Below are 16,836 nucleotides of genomic sequence, written 5' to 3'. Positions count from 1 at the left end.
GGGTTAGCAGAATCTGTAACCTGAAGCGCCTGTAACCTGTAGCATATGTAACCCGAGGTACTACTGTATATGGTTCTTCTCTTCCCCATTTTATCCTCACTACGACCCTGTTAAGGCTAAGAGATGGCGACTGTCCCAAGGCTGAGTGGGGATTTGAACCCTGGTCTACCAGGTCATAGTCCAGCACTCTAACCATTATGCCACACGGTCTTAACCTTCCATGGTGCACAGATTTCTGTACAGGTAGAAGAGACTTTGCTAGTAGAGAGGTTACTTGTATGGAGCCTTCCCTAGCCTGGTGCCCTCCTGGTTTCTGGGACTACCATTCCCATCATTCCGTTTTTTGTTTTTTTTAAATATATTTTATTGGTTCTTACAAAAACAAATTCAAAATGATAAAGAGAAAAAACTTTCCCCACATCCATAGATGAGATTCTCTGAATCTCGCAACTTCCCGCTGTCCCCTGCAAGAGTCCTTAAAACACTTTTTCTAAAACTACACATCATCTCATTCTCCACAGTTTTCATCTCTCTGAATTACCCATATTTTTTATTTCTTTACAAGTTATTTTTAAAGTCCAGCCAACATTTTTATTTTTTTTCCAGTTCATTGTATATCAATTCCCCAAAAAGACTTTGTTATCTTTCAGGACCACCACAAATGACAAAAGGTACCCTCCTTTTCTTTACACTTCCAACAAATATTCAGCTTGTTCTATACATTTTGGATAACTTTGGATAACTCATTTTCATATAATTTTCTTTCATGCTGTGAATTTCAAATCTGTTCTCCATTGCCGCTCCCAATCTGCCATTTGTATGTTATGTCCTAAGTCCTTTGCCCAGTTTTCCATTCCCATCATTCCTGACCATTAGGCCATGTTGGCTGGGGTTGATAGGAGTTGCTGTCCAAAACATCTGGAAGGCATCAGGTTAGGGGAACGCTATTTTGCAGAGATCAGATTTTGCTCAGCAAGATGATGTGCCCTTCAAGCCTTCCGTGTTAATGCAAAAGATAACCTAGTAGTTATCTGCGGATCTGATTTCACGGTGACTGTAAAAAGCTACTGTGTTGTGGGGAAACTGGAAAGCGCTCATCCAACTTCTGTTGTCAGACACTGGCAAAGGGTGATGTTTTAAGGACATGCTTAGTTTTTTCAAGCATGACAAGACACATGGCCCAAATCTTTCTGCTTGCTTACTTCTTGAGATAAAAACAAATTGAATGTTTTGTGTTCAGAACTAAGTTGAATCCTGTACTCTGCTGTGGTTCAGTTACTTCTACAGTTTCCCAGGGAATTGATGGGGAGCAGAGGTCATTTCCTACATGTTCATCCTTTTTTTAAAGGTAGGATTCGTTTCCTTTTTAGTTGAACTGACCTGCTCCAAACTTTACTATCGCTGTGTGTTTTCATCATGCTTTTCTGGGCTGAGACTCCAGTTCTTCAAGGAATGTTAGCAGCATTTTGTTATCAAACTTGTTGAAAATTGCAAAGCAGTCAACGTAATAAAAGCACAAACATTTAACTCCCTAGCTGGTGGTCAATCTAATTTATTATCCTGCCAATGATTTTAGAAAAGGAGGGAGGGATTTGAAAGTTAGATACTTACAGGCCTGGAGTGGACACTTAGAGAATAATCTGCCATAAATGAGAAAGTTCTTCTTCCCAAATGCTGGCAGCTAATATAACTCTGTATCCACAGATTTATTTCGCTTGTAATATATTAGCCTTTTCTAATACAATTTTGACAAGGAGATTCCCATCACTACCACCGTGGTGCAGTGGTAGAGTGCCGGACTAGGATTGAGGAGACCTGGGTTCGAATCCCGATGCAGACATGAAGCTCATGGGATCATAAACACTCAGCCTAACAAATCTCACGTAGTTGTTGCAAGGACAGTAGAGGGGGAAGACCACTTGTGATGTAGTGGATAAAGTGTCAAACTTAAACTGAGCAGACCCATTCATGAAACTTGATGGCTGACCACCGGCTGGGAAATGGTGCTTGGCTCAACTTACTTGATATAATGTTGTTGTAAGGACAAATATGAGCAGCGTTCAAAACTCCCATTGTTCTAGGCAACTAGGAATTTCATTAGCACAAGCAGTTTCTGAGCTCTGGGCACCTAAGATGTTGGATTAAAACTGCAGAGTGGAAGGGAAGGAGGGCCTTTTTCTGCCTCCCCACTTCCAGCTACTCTCTGAAGACTGGAGAAGAGACCCTCTTAAGAATATTAGAGGGGTGGGCAGGGGAAGGACTAGACCATGTGAAAAATGAACATAATGTTTTAGCAGCAGTTCATTCATTTACAGCTTTGTATTCTTGTTACTACGGACGCGGGTGGCGCTGTGGGTTAAAGCCTCAGCGCCTAGGGCTTGCCGATCAAGAGGTCGGCGGTTCGAATCCCCGCGGTGGGGTGCGCTCCCGTTGTTCGGTCCCAGCGCCTGCCAACCTAGCAGTTCGAAAGCACTCTCGGGTGCAAGTAGATAAATAGGGACCGCTTACTAGCGGGAAGGTAAACGGCGTTTCCGTGTGCGGCTCTGGCTCGCCAGAGCAGCGATGTCACGCTGGCCACGTGACCCGGAAGTGTCTTCGGACAGCGCTGGCCCTTGGCCTCTTTGAGTGAGATGGGCACACAACCCTAGAGTCTGTCAAGACTGGCCCGTACGGGCAGGGGTACCTTTACCTTTTTACCTTTATTCTTGTTACTAAAAAAGGTGCTCCTAGACATTCCGTTGTTGCGCCCATAACCTGGGTTTAAGGTGCCATTTAACTCCCAGCTTTCATATCTCAATTTCTAACAATGAAAATGAGGGGTGAGGCACATACTGTACCTCTTGAGATCTTTGGAGGAGGAAGGGTGATAGAAAAACGTAATAAATAGACAAGTGAGACCACAGTAGCGTTTATTTATTGTTACATGGTGCGCTGGGAAAACTTTTGGGGAGAAGGATGGGGTGAACACATTCTTTGTCGGATGACAAACAAATAGCCAAATTAGTTTACTTTGCAAGGACTACTAAATGGAAAGTATTTGTTCAGATTTTAATGCAATACTTTTTTCTAATCATTTAAAATAGTGCCCCTTTCATCTATTTTTGCTTGGTTAATGTCAACAGCGAGCTACAGGTAGGTAGGTAGTTTTGATAAAATGGCACATCTACCTGCTTGTATTATTTCAGTGATGTGACTTCCCTTTCGCACACTGCACACAATCACGAAATGACCGGCATTACCACATTCCCCCTAAATATCCCCGTTAGAAGTGGGGGGAGGGAAAAGAGAAATTAAAAGCATATGCACACTGCAGAACACCATCAAGTTTAATTTGCAGTTCCCCCCCATAATCTGTCATTTTGGAAAATCCATAACGCAATCATGTTAACATCGTGGGAGCAGTTTCACAATTTAAGAGCGTGTGAGACCCTAAGAGTAACAATGTGGACACCCCTCTGTTTCTCTGCAGGGATAAATTACCATACTCAGGGATGCTGACTGGAAAAAAGCTAAGATGTCAGTGTTCATCTTTGTTTTAGACTGCAAACTGAATACCTGAAGGAGATAAAAGGGCTATATTTTAATTGTTAGGAAATCAAACCAACTGCAGCAAATTTTTGGGAGCTTGTTCCCGAGAAACATAAATAAAGCATTGTCTTGATAGGTATATGATAGCAGTAATGGGCTTCACTGGCAAATTACCAATATTTTGGAAGCTCATCATATATTTGCATGACTTAAAGATTGTTGTCTTACACTGTACTTGAAACTGGATCATATAGTGAAGAAAATGACTAGCCCATTCATAACTATGCTTTGCAATCTCTAACACCTTCCTTTACAAACCAAATCTTTACCACCCAAGAGTAATGGCTAACTGAGCACAATCTGATCTATATTGTTCACAGAGTTTTTTAACCTTGATTTAGTTTCTGTATGACTACTTAATATATACTGTTTGCTGCCCCTAAAACAAAAATTCAGAATAGGTGACTTGTTTAAAAGCCCAAGGTTAATGCCAGTGGAGGATTATAAATTCATGAAGGCAGGGAAAGACTTCAACAAAATCACTATGTCTTTAATTCTAAGCGTATGCTTGTAGCAGCTCTGCTCAGCACAGCATAAATACACTCCATTGCCATGCCATAAGACGTGATGCGGAACCTCTTGCCAGTGGCATAGCATGGATTGCCAGTGCCCGGGGCTGCCAGGTGGGTGGGAGGGAAACAGACAGAGTATGTATGCTCATTCAACTGTGTAATGGTGTCCAAGTCATCCAGGAGATTGTAGCCACAGAGATAAGAAAAGAAGAGTCGTTCCATTGTCAGGAGAGGTCATTTCCTGGTTTACATGAAGAAGCTGTTTTCAACAGAGCCCAGTGACGGAAGTGTGCAGCTTTATTGAAGCAGCACGGGGTGCTGAATTTTTTTGTTCCTAATAATTTTGTTCCTGGGGCAACCACCCCTGTGCCCCCTCCGCTGCTATGCCTCTAGATGATTCCAAACTACAACTTCCATCATGCTGGCTGAGGCTGATGGGAATTGAAGTCCAACCACATCCAGAGGACCACAGGCTCCCCCATCTTGCCATAAGATGTGGCTGCAAAACATCTACTTAAATTCTCTTGCTGGTTCAAGCATGAGTGATAGCAAGTAAACTCCCCTATGATGAAGTTAGGTTAAGCCAGAGCGTTTCAACAGAATCTCAAGAGGTGAAGTTGCCGGTAAGAGCAACTGCTTAGCATCAGTCTCCTACCAAGTTTACTTTGGCTAGTGCTATCTGGCGGGCAAGGGATGTGGTTGGCGCTGCGGGTTAAACCACAGGGTCTAGGACTTGCCAATCAGAAGGTCGGCGGTTCGAATCCCTGCGACGGGGTGAGCTCCCGTTGCTCGGTCCCTGCTCCTGCCAACCTAGCAGTTCAAAAGCACGTCAAAGTGCAAGTAGATAAATAGGTACTGCTCCGGTGGGAAGGTAAACAGCGTTTCCGTGTGCTGCTCTGGTTCGCTAGAAGCGGCTCAGTCATGCTGTTCACATGACCCGGAAGCTCCCTTGGCCAATAAAGCGAGATGAGCGCCGCCACCCCAGAGTCGGTCACGACTGGACCTAATGGTCAGGGGTCCCTTTACCTTTACCTTTACCTTTCTGGAGGGCAGGGCCAGCATCCTTGGGCATTTGCCGGGATCCCAGCAGATAACTTGCTGGCACAGACTGCTTTCATTTTCTGCTATTGCCCCTGAGATAGCATTGCTCTAGGCAATACGATAACAAGTATAGGGGCAGCCACCTTGCTGCCCTCCATATGTTTTTGGACTACAGCTACAATCAGGCCCAGCCAGCATAGACAGTGGTTGGGGATGATGGGAGTTCTAGTCCCAGCGACATCTGGAAGCCACTTCTGGTGTCGTGGATAGTGTTGGCTTGGGAGACCTGGGTTCAAATCCCTGCTCTACAATTATGCCAAATGGGTGACTCATTGTTATGTATTTCATTTATATCTCGCTATTCTTGCAGGCATCATCCGTGGTTCTCCATTCCCTTTTATCCTCTCAACAGTCTATTAAGAGTAGGTAGGGATGGGTGGATCAGTTTATTTCCAACGTCTGCGCATTCATTATGTGTGCCACCCCATTTCTGCATGAATCTCTCTCAATCAATCAATCATAATAATAGTTTTATTATTTATACCCCGTCCATCTGGCTGGGTTTCCCCAGCAACTCTAGGCAGCTCCCAACAGAACACTAAAAACAGAATAAAACTTCAAACATTAAAAACTTCCCTAAGCAGGGTGGCCTTCTGTTTGTATTTAAATATGTATTTTAAACACAAACCTAAAATGCATTCTAATCGTAAAATATTATTTCACTGCATATTTTATCTCAGTGTACACATTTCTAAATATATCTAATCTTAAAATATACCTTTTTTAAAAAAAGAAAAGCAATTTTGTACTCTTTTCTTTTTTTTGAGGTGCGCATTTCATTACAAAATTTGGAGAAGTAAAAAAACCAAAGGAAAGTTAACATTCCAGTCCGCACAGTGTTTGGGGATGGGCATAGATGAGGTACAAGCGATCCTTGTTTTGCCCGAGGGTTATGTTCCAGATCCCTGCACACATTGGTGGAGAGCGCATGTAAGCCTGTTCTGCCCTGCCCCCTTTTGTGGCGTCTTTATGACGTTTCGGGGCTACTTCTGGGTTTGATGCCATGCACATGTGTGCAATTGTGTGTCATTCAGACACGCCTAAATAGGTTGTTGCCTGTAATTCTATATTAGAATCCATATACAGTGAACTAATTTCCTAAATCCTCCCTAGAGCTTTGTTGGGCTGAGAGAGAGTGGCATGCCCAAGTTAATCCACATAGGTAAAAAAAGGTAAAAGACCCTTGAATGGTTAAGTCCAGTCAAAGGCGACTATGGGGTTGCTGTGCTCATTTCGCTTTCAGGCTGGAGGGAGCCAGTGTTTGTCCACAGACAGCTTTCCGGGTCATGTGGCCAGCATGACTAAACCGCTTCTGGCACAATGGAACACCGTGATGGAAACCAGAGCACATGGAAATGCTGTTTACCTTCCCGCCACAGTGGTACCTACTTATCTACTTGCACTGCCATGCTTTCAAACTGCTAGGTTGGCAGGAGTTGGGACAGAGCAACGGGAACTCACCCCGTCGTGGGGATTTGAACTGCCTACCTTTTGATCGGCAAGCCCAAGAGGCTCAGTGGTTTAGACCACAGCGCCACCCACATCCCATTTACCTCATCCAGATAGTTCATTGGCTGCACAGGGGTTTTATCCTGGACCATCCAGTTATTTGTCCAGCCCTCTAACCACTGCTTCACCAAACCTGATATTGAGCCAGTCCCTATATCTGAGATTAACCTACCTCATAGGGTTTGGTTGTAAGAGTTTTTGCAAGCAGCCTCAAGGAAGATGGGAGGGTGGTTTAGAAATATTTCAAGTAAAACAATGTATATAAGCTGGCCTGTGCACTTGAGCTCGAAAGGCAAACCAGATGGTGTGTGTATGTGCTACACAGAGGTAAATGGCTCAACTGAGCCAAAAAACCCAACATTTTCTATCTTCCTGTCTTTGGTTTTCTTTCATACTCTGTGTCCCTCGCCTATTTCCATTTGAGTGGCATTTTATCAGAGATAATCTAAAAGCATGGTTGTGAATGACATGCCTTCCTTTTGATTAATTGTTTCATTCATATATTATGGTTTTTTGTACCGTTTGAGGCAGCCTAGATAGGGAGATAGCCCTGGGATGCTCACTATTGTGAATCTTAATCGGTAGGGAATTGACAAAAGTGACAGAGCTGAAAGAGATTTGTACTTATCAGCTGAGACTCCCACTCCAAAAAAAATAAATAATAATTTCTAAGCAGTGTCTGCAAAATCTTGTGCCTTATCACAGAGAAGTCACTGTAGTTAATTTTGGATCACAGAACCGATTAAGGCAGAAAATAAAACATTTAAAATATGTTTATTTCTCATTTGAACTTTTTTTTTTTTAATGGAAGTCCTAATTTAACAGATATATGATTTCCCTCAAAGTGAATTTATCTTTGATCCATTTCCACCTCACTATTCCTAAACATCACAATTTTGATAAGTGAGGGGAAATCCCAGTATTGTGTTTGGCTATTTAATCTTGGATTAGCTTCCCAGAGCTTTGTTTGTCTTTTTCTGTCTAGGGTAAACTTTACCTTGTAGTAGTTTTGTCTCATACCTGGTTCCAGGGAATAGCAGGAAATAGGAAAGAGTGACCAAAACAAAGGACACTGAAATGCTGTGGGCAAAATGTGGAAGGAAGGAGAGACACTATATGGCATGTCCAAAATGGCTGGAGGCTTCTCACTCTTTTTACAGCTTCTAACATATCATACTCATATAACAACATGTGGAAAATCAAGGGGGAAAGACACCACTAAGCATCACTAAATATAATATGCCAGTAACTCACATTAGGAAATTTGAGACTGGTGATAGGTTTGGTTCATGTAAGAACGCTATATTTTTATACAACTTGTATGAAAAGACTGGGCCTCCCTCTTCCTCCCATGTAAGACATGGGTTCTCGCTGACTGCAAGGTGCAGGAGGTACATACCTGTCTTTCCCAGAATCCTCTGGACCATGGGTAAGCAAACTAAGACCCGGGGGCCGGATCCGGCCCAATCGCCTTCTAAATCCGGCCCACGGACGGTCTGGGAATCAGCATGTTTTTACATGAGTAGAATGTGTGCTTTTATTTAAAATGCATCTCTGGGTTATTTGTGGGGCATAGGAATTCGTTCATTTTTCTCCCTTCAAAATATAGTCCGGTCTCCCACAAGGTCTGAGGGACAGTGGACCGGCCCCCTGCTAAAAAAGTTTGCTGACCCCTGCAGTCTGGACACTTGCCAGCAGAGGGAAAACAACTTTGCATACGTCTATCCTTTTCTGTTTTTCTTTTTCTTTTCTTTTTAAAAAACAATTTCCTTCCCATTTGGAACAATAGGCAATGGACTATACCACTTCCAGTGTGGTGTAGTAGTTAAGAGCGGTGGCCTCGTAATCTGGTGAACCGAGTTCGCGTCTCCGCTCCTCCGCATGCAGCTGCTGGGTGACCTTGGGCTAGTCACACTTCTTTGAAGTCTCTCAGCCCCACTCACCTCACAGAGTGTTTGTTGTGGGGGAGGAAGGGAAAGGAGAATGTTAGCCTCTTTGAGACTCCTTCGGGTAGTGATAAAGTGGGATATCAAATCCAAACTCTTCTTGTTCTTCCTGGGGTGGGCATAGTTTTCTTCCAGGTTGGGGTGCATGCCAGGGGATTTTGGAGGGGGGCGGGGATTTTGGATCCATGCTCTGCTCCTGCACACCCTTAATCTGCCCATGGACACCCTTCTTTTGTGCCCCTTGAGCCAGCCTTTTGCATCTGGTCCCAACTAAAGTTCTAGCAAGCAAAGAAATGAACAAGCAGAATCAGGACGTTTGTATCAGAGATATAAATGTGCAATCCATCAGTTTCTTATAGGCACTAATCCGCCACAGTACCCCACCAAGCCCTGCAAAAAGTGCTCCAATTATATTGGTGTAGGAAACACAAGCTGATTTGCATGCCTCTTACCTGGTGTGGTATACCAATCTGTTCTCGTTTTAATAATAATAATAATAATAATAATAATAATAATAATAATAATAATAATACTTTATTACTTATACCCCGCCCATCTGGCTGAGTTTCCCCAGCCACTCTGGACGGCTCCCAATCAAGTGTTAAAAACAGTACAGCATTAAATATTAAAAACTTCCCTAAAGAGGGCTGCCTTCAGCTGTCTTTTAAAGATAGGATAGCTGCTTATTTCCTTCACATCTGAAGGGAGGGTGTTCCACAGGGTGGGCGCCACTACCGAGAAGGCCCTCTGTCTGGTTCCCTGTAACCTCACTTCTCGCCATGAGGGAACCGCCAGAAGGCCCTCGGCGCTGGATCTCAGTGTGCGGGCTGAGCGATGGGGATGGAGATGCTGCTTCAGGTATATAAGACCGAGGCTGTTTAGGGCTTTAAAGGTCAGCACCAGCACTTTGAATTGTGCTCGGAAACGTACTGGGAGCCAATGCAGACTGTGGACCTGAGTATAGCAGGGGTTGGGGGACCTGTGTTTCCCTGTCCCCGCCCCCAGCATTGCTGGACTGCAACTCCCTTCATCTCTGACCATTGGCTATACTGGCTGGGACGGATGAGAGATGGAGTCCATCAAAATCTGGAGGGCTATGCAGTGGCGTAGCGTGGGGGGTGCAGGGGGGGCCGGCTGCACCGGGCGCAACATCTGGGGGGGGTGTGCTCGCACTCGCAGCTCTCTGCCCCTACCTGGCTCACTCACTCTCTCTCACTGCAGTGCTGGCTGTGCGAATCCGATCCGAGCCGCCGGGTCGCCGCCCACTGTGGAGGGGAGGGTGCCAGGCGTGCGGTGCGGTGCGGAGAGAGAGTGAGGGACTATCTGGGGGAGGGACAGTGCAGCGGGGGGGGGGGGCGCAAATTACTTGCCTTGCCCCGGGTGCTGACAACCCACGCTACGCCACTGGGGCTATGCACCTTTTACAATTCTGGAGTACGGGGGGGGGGAGAGATGGTGGTGGGGGAACTTACAGAAAACAACAACCCACAATTTACTAAAAATTGCTTTAGTTTTCTTTTTCAGATGAAGGCATGGTGTATATTTGCAAAAGAAAATTGCAGTGCTTATTCCACCCTGATCACTAAAAAAAGGTCCAGACCATTCAAACAACATGTCCCTACTGTCCATTCTGTTCTGTTTTAATTAAAATTTCTTTTCTATCATCTGAAGTTGAAATGAGAAGTTATAGTGAGCTTGTTAAGATATTTTTGTCATTGAAATATGTGAATTATATACTAGACGTTGCAGCATCAGATTTACTTCATAGAGAAGCCTGTATTTAGCTTGACTTCTACCCCTGGTTCTGTTGCGATAAATAGATGTTGGCAATGCATGATAGATGTAAAGTGAATAATAATTTAATTGTCATTTTAGGTTTTTTCAGAAACAGCTGTAAAATCCCAGAATGACAATTTTGCTTCAAATAAATGAGGCTGATCATAGTTGTTACAAATTCAAATGTGATAAGAGCCAATTACTGAAAATTCACGTGATTGTTCAGAGCACTTAGATATATGACAGTTTAAGTAAACACTAGAGACTGAAACAACTCCATTAATTGCAGCTCTGCATTTCAACACATGGTTAGTTGTCCCACTAATATTCACGTAGAGTATTTAGAAGGGAAGTAACTTAACCAGGCATCCTTTAATACAGGTATGAGAAATATCTGTCCCTTCAGTTGTGGGGACTCCAACTCTCATTGACCCCAGCCAGCAGGGAATTATGGGAATTGTAATCAAAGAACAACTGGGGGTCAACACAGTTCCTACTCCTTTAACCCATCACTTATGCTTAATAATGCTTAACATTTGATTTCTCTACACACACACACACATACACACACACATTTATATCCTGCTTTCTCCCAGTGCAGGACCCATGGCAGCTCACAACATAAATTAAAAAAGAGATACAGTTAAAAAAAACACACTGATTGCTTTTTAATAAACATTTTTTAAAAGCAGTTATATAAGTCATCATACTAAATAAGCAGCAATGAATCAGTCACTGTCTCTGTTGTCTTTTTGGCAGCTACTGTTTCAACAAGCCTTTTAAAGTTGAGGTTTGTATTCTAATTGTTTTAAATATGTTTTCATTTTATTTTTTTGGCTTGTTGTTAATGCTCTGGACCCCTATGGGAGGACGGTTTGGATAACAAGCAAGCAAGCAAGCAAACAAACAAACAAACAAAATGGTGTTCATAGCACTTCACATTCATTATTGTCCTGCCATCCTTACAATAATCCCGCAATAAAAGTCAGTATTATTATTGCCCTTATTGCAGATGAGGACTGAGGTTCAGAGACAGTGGCTTATCAAAGACCACCTAGGGAGCTAATGGCTGGGACTAGATTTGAACAAAGAAATTTGTGCTTCTTAGCCAGTAGAGATGTCAGAGAATTCCACCCCCCCCCCAAAAAAAAACCCAACAACAACACAGAAAAGGAAGCAGAAATTGTTGTTGTTTGCTTATTTGTCCATGTCTAGAACAGAAATCAATAAATGCCTTATTTCCCAATTTGCATTGGTTTCCTTTGCATTGAAATGAATGGTGTGCAATGACGTAACAACTACATTTTGCCATTAGATTGAGTGAAAAACAATTGGATAACTGGAAGAGAAAAAATGTTGAATCAAGGCCCTCTTTCGACACTGTCCTTTCAATCATTAAAAACACAGCATATTAATAATGAACATAGGAAATCACTATGCCTGGGCCACTCTAATGGTATGGAAAAGAAGGGCAGTCTAGGCTTTCCCCAATGTCTTCACTACTAATTCCCTTACAAGCATACCCCATGATTGCCATGGCTCTGAAATCTCCGATAGCTCAATGGGCTGAGAGAGGTTAATTGTGGGCTCAAATATTTTTTTACGTGGCAGGGAACCCAGTCCCCTTTGAACAATTGAGTACAAATGTAGGTGTGATGGACACCTGAGCTAGAGCAGAGTCGGGTGATGCAGCGTCTCAGAATGCTGGAGCCGCTCTCTGATTGGCTACTATTCTGCCAGAGTGCTGGAGCTGCTCTCTGATTGGCTATCAAGACTTTTAGCTGGAGGCAGGGTGGAGCCTGAACTTTGGGCGGGAAAATAAAAGGAGCAGTTTCTGAGAGAGAGTTTAGATAGTTGAAGGGGGTGAGTTGGTTCTGGTCTGTGCGCAACATCCACTCTGAGGAAAATACCTGCAGCTAGAGAAAGGAGTCTCTGAGCTACGATAGACAGTGTTCAGTGTCATGGGAGAGCATTCTGACAGGAGTGAACTGGGAGGCTGAGTTTGAGCGGGAGAAGTAGAAGCTGTGAGGTTACAGTCTACTTAGGTCTCATTTCAGTCAGGAGCGGAGAGATATTTCAGAAAAAGAAGGCTTTCAAACCAGTTAAGAGGGGTGTGGGGACCCCCTGGTCTGTTAAACTGCTAGAAGTACCTCAGGAGTGTGATTATTGAAAGGTTGGGTAACCACCTTGGTTAGGAACCAAAGTATTAAGCTGTGCATTGAGCTTGTTTAAGAACAAAAGCATCAAGCTGTATAAAACCTATACAACAACTAAGTTAAAGAACTGAAGCAAAATAAGTCCAAATGAGCTAAGTGTTTACCATCTAGTCTAGAAACCTGTAACATCTAACTGAAGCGTAAGCAACTAAGCTTGTTTAGAAGCCTGTAACATCTACTATATTCAGTATAAATAACTGTTTCCTGAAAGAATTTTATATCTCCTGACACAGTCTTTGTTTTATCAACTTCGTGCTGTAAAACAAACCTTTCTTATTTGTTCAAATTCTACCTGAGTCTCCCAAGTATCTAAGTTTACCCTCACACAAAAACCAAAAGGTAATCCATGGTGGTTATTAAAGAGGATATATAGAAAAACCGCATGCAAAATAAAATACAGGGCAGAATGGAAATTGATGCTGTCTTACATCCTTATTAGCCAGCATCCTAAGCCATTTCTGCTGTATACCAGCTTCCCTACTTCTTGTGTATAAATATAGATTACTACACACACATTACTGAATGCATGTATTTCCCACTTCAGCGGAATTAACTGTTGTACAGTACAGTGGAATATAGACTATTTAGTAAAGTTTTCCCCAAATGTTTGCTCTAAAGGACATTTAGACCCTCTTGGCACCTTTTTTCCCAACTTTTGGCTGAAGAGGGCAGCCTTTCATCATATTTTTGGAACTACCGTAATCTGAAATGTTTACTGTGCATTGTGAATATTTTTTGCACTTCACACTTTGTGCAGACTGGTGCGTTTTGCTGTTATTGTTGGGAAAACAGCAACAGATTACTCGTCACGAAAATACTGTTTGATAGGAATTTTGTCCCTGAATCTAAAATGCAATGGTCATACGAAACAAACACATTTTTGTCTGCATATACACAGGGCAGGAACATGCTCTCGGTGGCTACCAATCTTCCTCACTTTAATTCTTTTTTTAAAACCCTAAACTGCTCTGCAGTGTCCTTTTGGAAAGATTAGTCCAGTGCAGTGTCGCTATAGAGTTTTATGCTATAAGAAGCCGCCTAGGGATTCTTCCTTGAAACTTTTCAAAGCACAAATCTGCGTCTTACGATACTTCTAGGACAAGACAAATGGCTACTCCACATTTGCAATTAGCATGATAGATTTAAGGGGCTCTTAGAAGAATTTACTGCTGAGATGCATTTCTGTCGTATTGCAGGGGGGGGGGTGCTTGAAGAAGTAAGAATGATAGATTTTCACTGTTATTGCTGCTGCAGTCCCTACATTGCATCACTTCTCCTGCAGTGACAGACAAATTTGAATGCCTGTCTAACCTTTCCCCATGTCATGATTTAGATTCTTTGACGGGCTTTGGAGAGAATAAGAATGAGCTATAGAAGGAGTGAACATTTCAGCAAAGGAATCCAGGGCTTAGTCCACCAAGGAGCTTCCATTCCTTTGAATGGCGTCTGAATGAGAGGAAAGGTCAGCAGATTGTGCCCAAAAAATATTTGGCAGTGAAACAAAGCTTCCATTTCCAATGTGTTTAATGTCTCAGTTTATACCCTGCTATTCCACAGGTTCCTTGGGTTGTTTATATAGTGTTAAAATTGCAAGAAAAGAGCAGAATGTGAGAAGTCTGTTGAATATTAAGTTGCAGCTACTAAGTGCACCTTGCCTTTTTGCATCAGGGTGGGGGTGGAGGTGGGTGGTCTGGTCTGTAAGTTAAAAATTACCAGTTGCTGGAAACCACAGGGACAAGGGTGCTGTTGTGTTCAAATCCTGTTTGCCGGTTTCTCATGGGCACCTGGTCAGCAACTGTGAGAACAGGATGTTGGACTAGATGGGCCATTGACCTGATGTTAAAATCATTTTGCAGGTTGTTGTTCAGATTAATTGAATGCCACGAAACAGAGTGAATTGTATTATGTATAATTTTTAGGCTGCCCAATGAAACTGGATAGTGTAACTGTCCTGAAAAAAAAATCAGTTGGAATCCTAGAATCATAAAATTGTAGATTTGGAATCCTAGAATCGTAAAATTGTAGATTTGGAGGGTCATCTAGTCAAAACCCCCGCAATGCAGAAATCTCAACTAAAACATCTGTGTCAGATGGCTACCCAACCTCTGCTTTAAAATATGCACTGAAGGAGAGTCCACAACCTCCTGAGGGAGTCTACTCCACCGTCGAACAGCTCATACTGTCAGAAAGTTCTTCTTGATGTTTAGTTGGAATCTCCTTTCTTGTAACTTGAATCCGTTGGTTCTGGTCTTATGCTCCAGAGTAGGGCTATCACTGTTTTGCCATTTTATGTTATATGAGGTTCTATTTATATTTGTAGCTTGTAAGGCAGATGGGAAAAGTTGTGGCCATATAAACAAGCGTACTGACCATGCGGCTCTGAGGAACAATCAGCAAAAATAGGTGGCATTGAAACTGATGGGAGTTAGTCACTTGCAATCCTATCCATGTCTACTCTGAAGTAAGTCCTGCTGAATTACTTCTGAGGAAACATGCATATTATTTCTTAACTGTGAACTTACCCCATGGATGCTTCTTCGTTTACCTGTTTAACGAGAACCCATTAGAATTGTTGTAATGTGATCATTGCGGAGGCTCATGTAGCCAGTTGTGACAGTGTGGCAGTGTAGAATATTGTCTACTCAACCCTAAAATACATTTCATCATTGACCTTTAGCCACTCAGACGTGATCTAGAATTAATTTCATTGAAATACAGGAAGTTGCCTTATACCAAATCAGCCCTCATATCAAATCATTTGCCAATCTAGTAGAAATGGATGAATTCGTCAATTCCCGCCCCCAACCTAATGTGCAGTTCACCCAATATCCACACCTCATATACACCCCCCCCCAAAAAAAAAATCTTCATGGAAACGTGTATGCATTTTAAAGCACATTTCCACCAATTCTTTCACACAATTTTACCTAGTTTTTGGAAGTACCGTTAACTACCCCTAGTATAATGTCATTTTGGGACTTTATATTCACTAATGTATGTGTTTTTGTGAACATTTTTGGGTAGGAAAATTGCATCAGAAAATTTGAAGAAGCATGAATGTCAAAGGATACCTCAGTTTCAGTTTGCTTATTGGTTTGGGAAGTGCAAATGAGATAGGACTAATATCTCCTCCATCTTAAATGTCTAGTTCAGTATCGTCTTTGTTGACTGAGAGTGACTCTCCAGACTTCTAGCCAGGGACTGAACCTGAGCCATTGTGATCGGATAAACAGATGCTCTACCACCTGGGCTTTCCCTGCTGATAGCAATAGCAATAGCAATAGCTTTGTTTTATTTTATGAAATGAAAGACCCACAAATATGACCATCCTCTATAACTTCCTGTCTCATTTTCTATTTTGCTTTGAATAAAAATGGTGTACTAAATAATCTTGCTTTCAAATAAAATGTAATACCTTAAAATGGAAAGGAAAGAACAGAAGTCTGAAAATGCTAATCAATAAATCTTGACAGGAATTCAACCTGTCTAAGGATTTTTTTCCTCCTTTTTCCTCCCCCCCCCCCTTTATCCCATCAGTAATAAATGATTTGAACATCTCAATGGTTATTTGCTGGTAAAAAAATTCAACAGATATATAACATATCTGTAGACATTCGTTGCCAATGAGATGCTATACTCCCATAAATCCATTCATTATACTCAGACCATCAAAGCTCATCCCCGCAGTTCCATAGAGACTCTGAACTGATGAATTTTGATGGAATAAGTATAATGAATGGATTTTTTAAAAAATGACTGGCATATCCGTATCTGTTCCGGCCTTTTCTTGTTGCACTGATTCCTGTAAAACGAAAGTTATCTTTGATATTACTGCCCACAATAGTACCTTTTTCTTTTAACCCTTCCTCAATACTTTATATACAACAGATAAGTCTGAAATAGATGTGTACCAATGTATGCATGCTAAGCTTCTTCATACATTGGTCAAATCACAGTAGTGCTTTTGGCAGCTGGGGCTGCTGAGCATGCCATGATGGTGCAATGTGAACAGTGGTTTAAATGACGCAGTGCTTGGCCTCATATCTTGAGGAGCACATCCACTGCGTTCTGAAATAAGGGGGCTGGGTACACTGGGTTACCATAGCAATCCCAGAGAGGTTGAGTGTATGACTTGTTGAGTCATTCACTCTCCCATTGATTCAGGAATGTAGAGATGGGTATAATAGT

At 42.4% G+C, this 16,836-nt stretch overlaps 1 protein-coding gene across 6 annotated transcripts in view; it reads left to right on the top strand.

The window, feature by feature from the left end:
• Positions 1 to 16,836, top strand: part of RBMS3 (RNA binding motif single stranded interacting protein 3) — a gene marked incomplete at its 3' end in the record, with an annotated part of 742,271 nt that overhangs the window by 85,095 nt on the left and 640,340 nt on the right. For 2 of the 6 annotated variants that reach the window (XM_083405007.1, XM_083405006.1), the window contains exons 1-2: positions 12,271 to 12,303; positions 13,982 to 14,110. The exons of the other annotated variants lie outside the window; for them this stretch is intronic. In XM_083405007.1, the coding sequence (XP_083261133.1) occupies positions 14,099 to 14,110 (12 nt within the window). In that variant the 5' untranslated portion in view covers positions 12,271 to 12,303; positions 13,982 to 14,098. Of the gene's footprint in view, positions 1 to 12,270; positions 12,304 to 13,981; positions 14,111 to 16,836 lie in introns of those variants that run through there. 6 annotated transcript variants of the gene reach the window in all.

Source organism: Podarcis tiliguerta (genome assembly GCF_965153285.1).
Source record: "Podarcis tiliguerta genome assembly, chromosome: 12".
In the NCBI taxonomy this organism is placed as follows: Eukaryota; Metazoa; Chordata; class Lepidosauria; order Squamata; family Lacertidae; genus Podarcis; species Podarcis tiliguerta.
The sequence above is the reverse complement of the archived record's forward strand: the minus strand, read 5'-3'. Positions and strand labels throughout refer to the sequence as shown.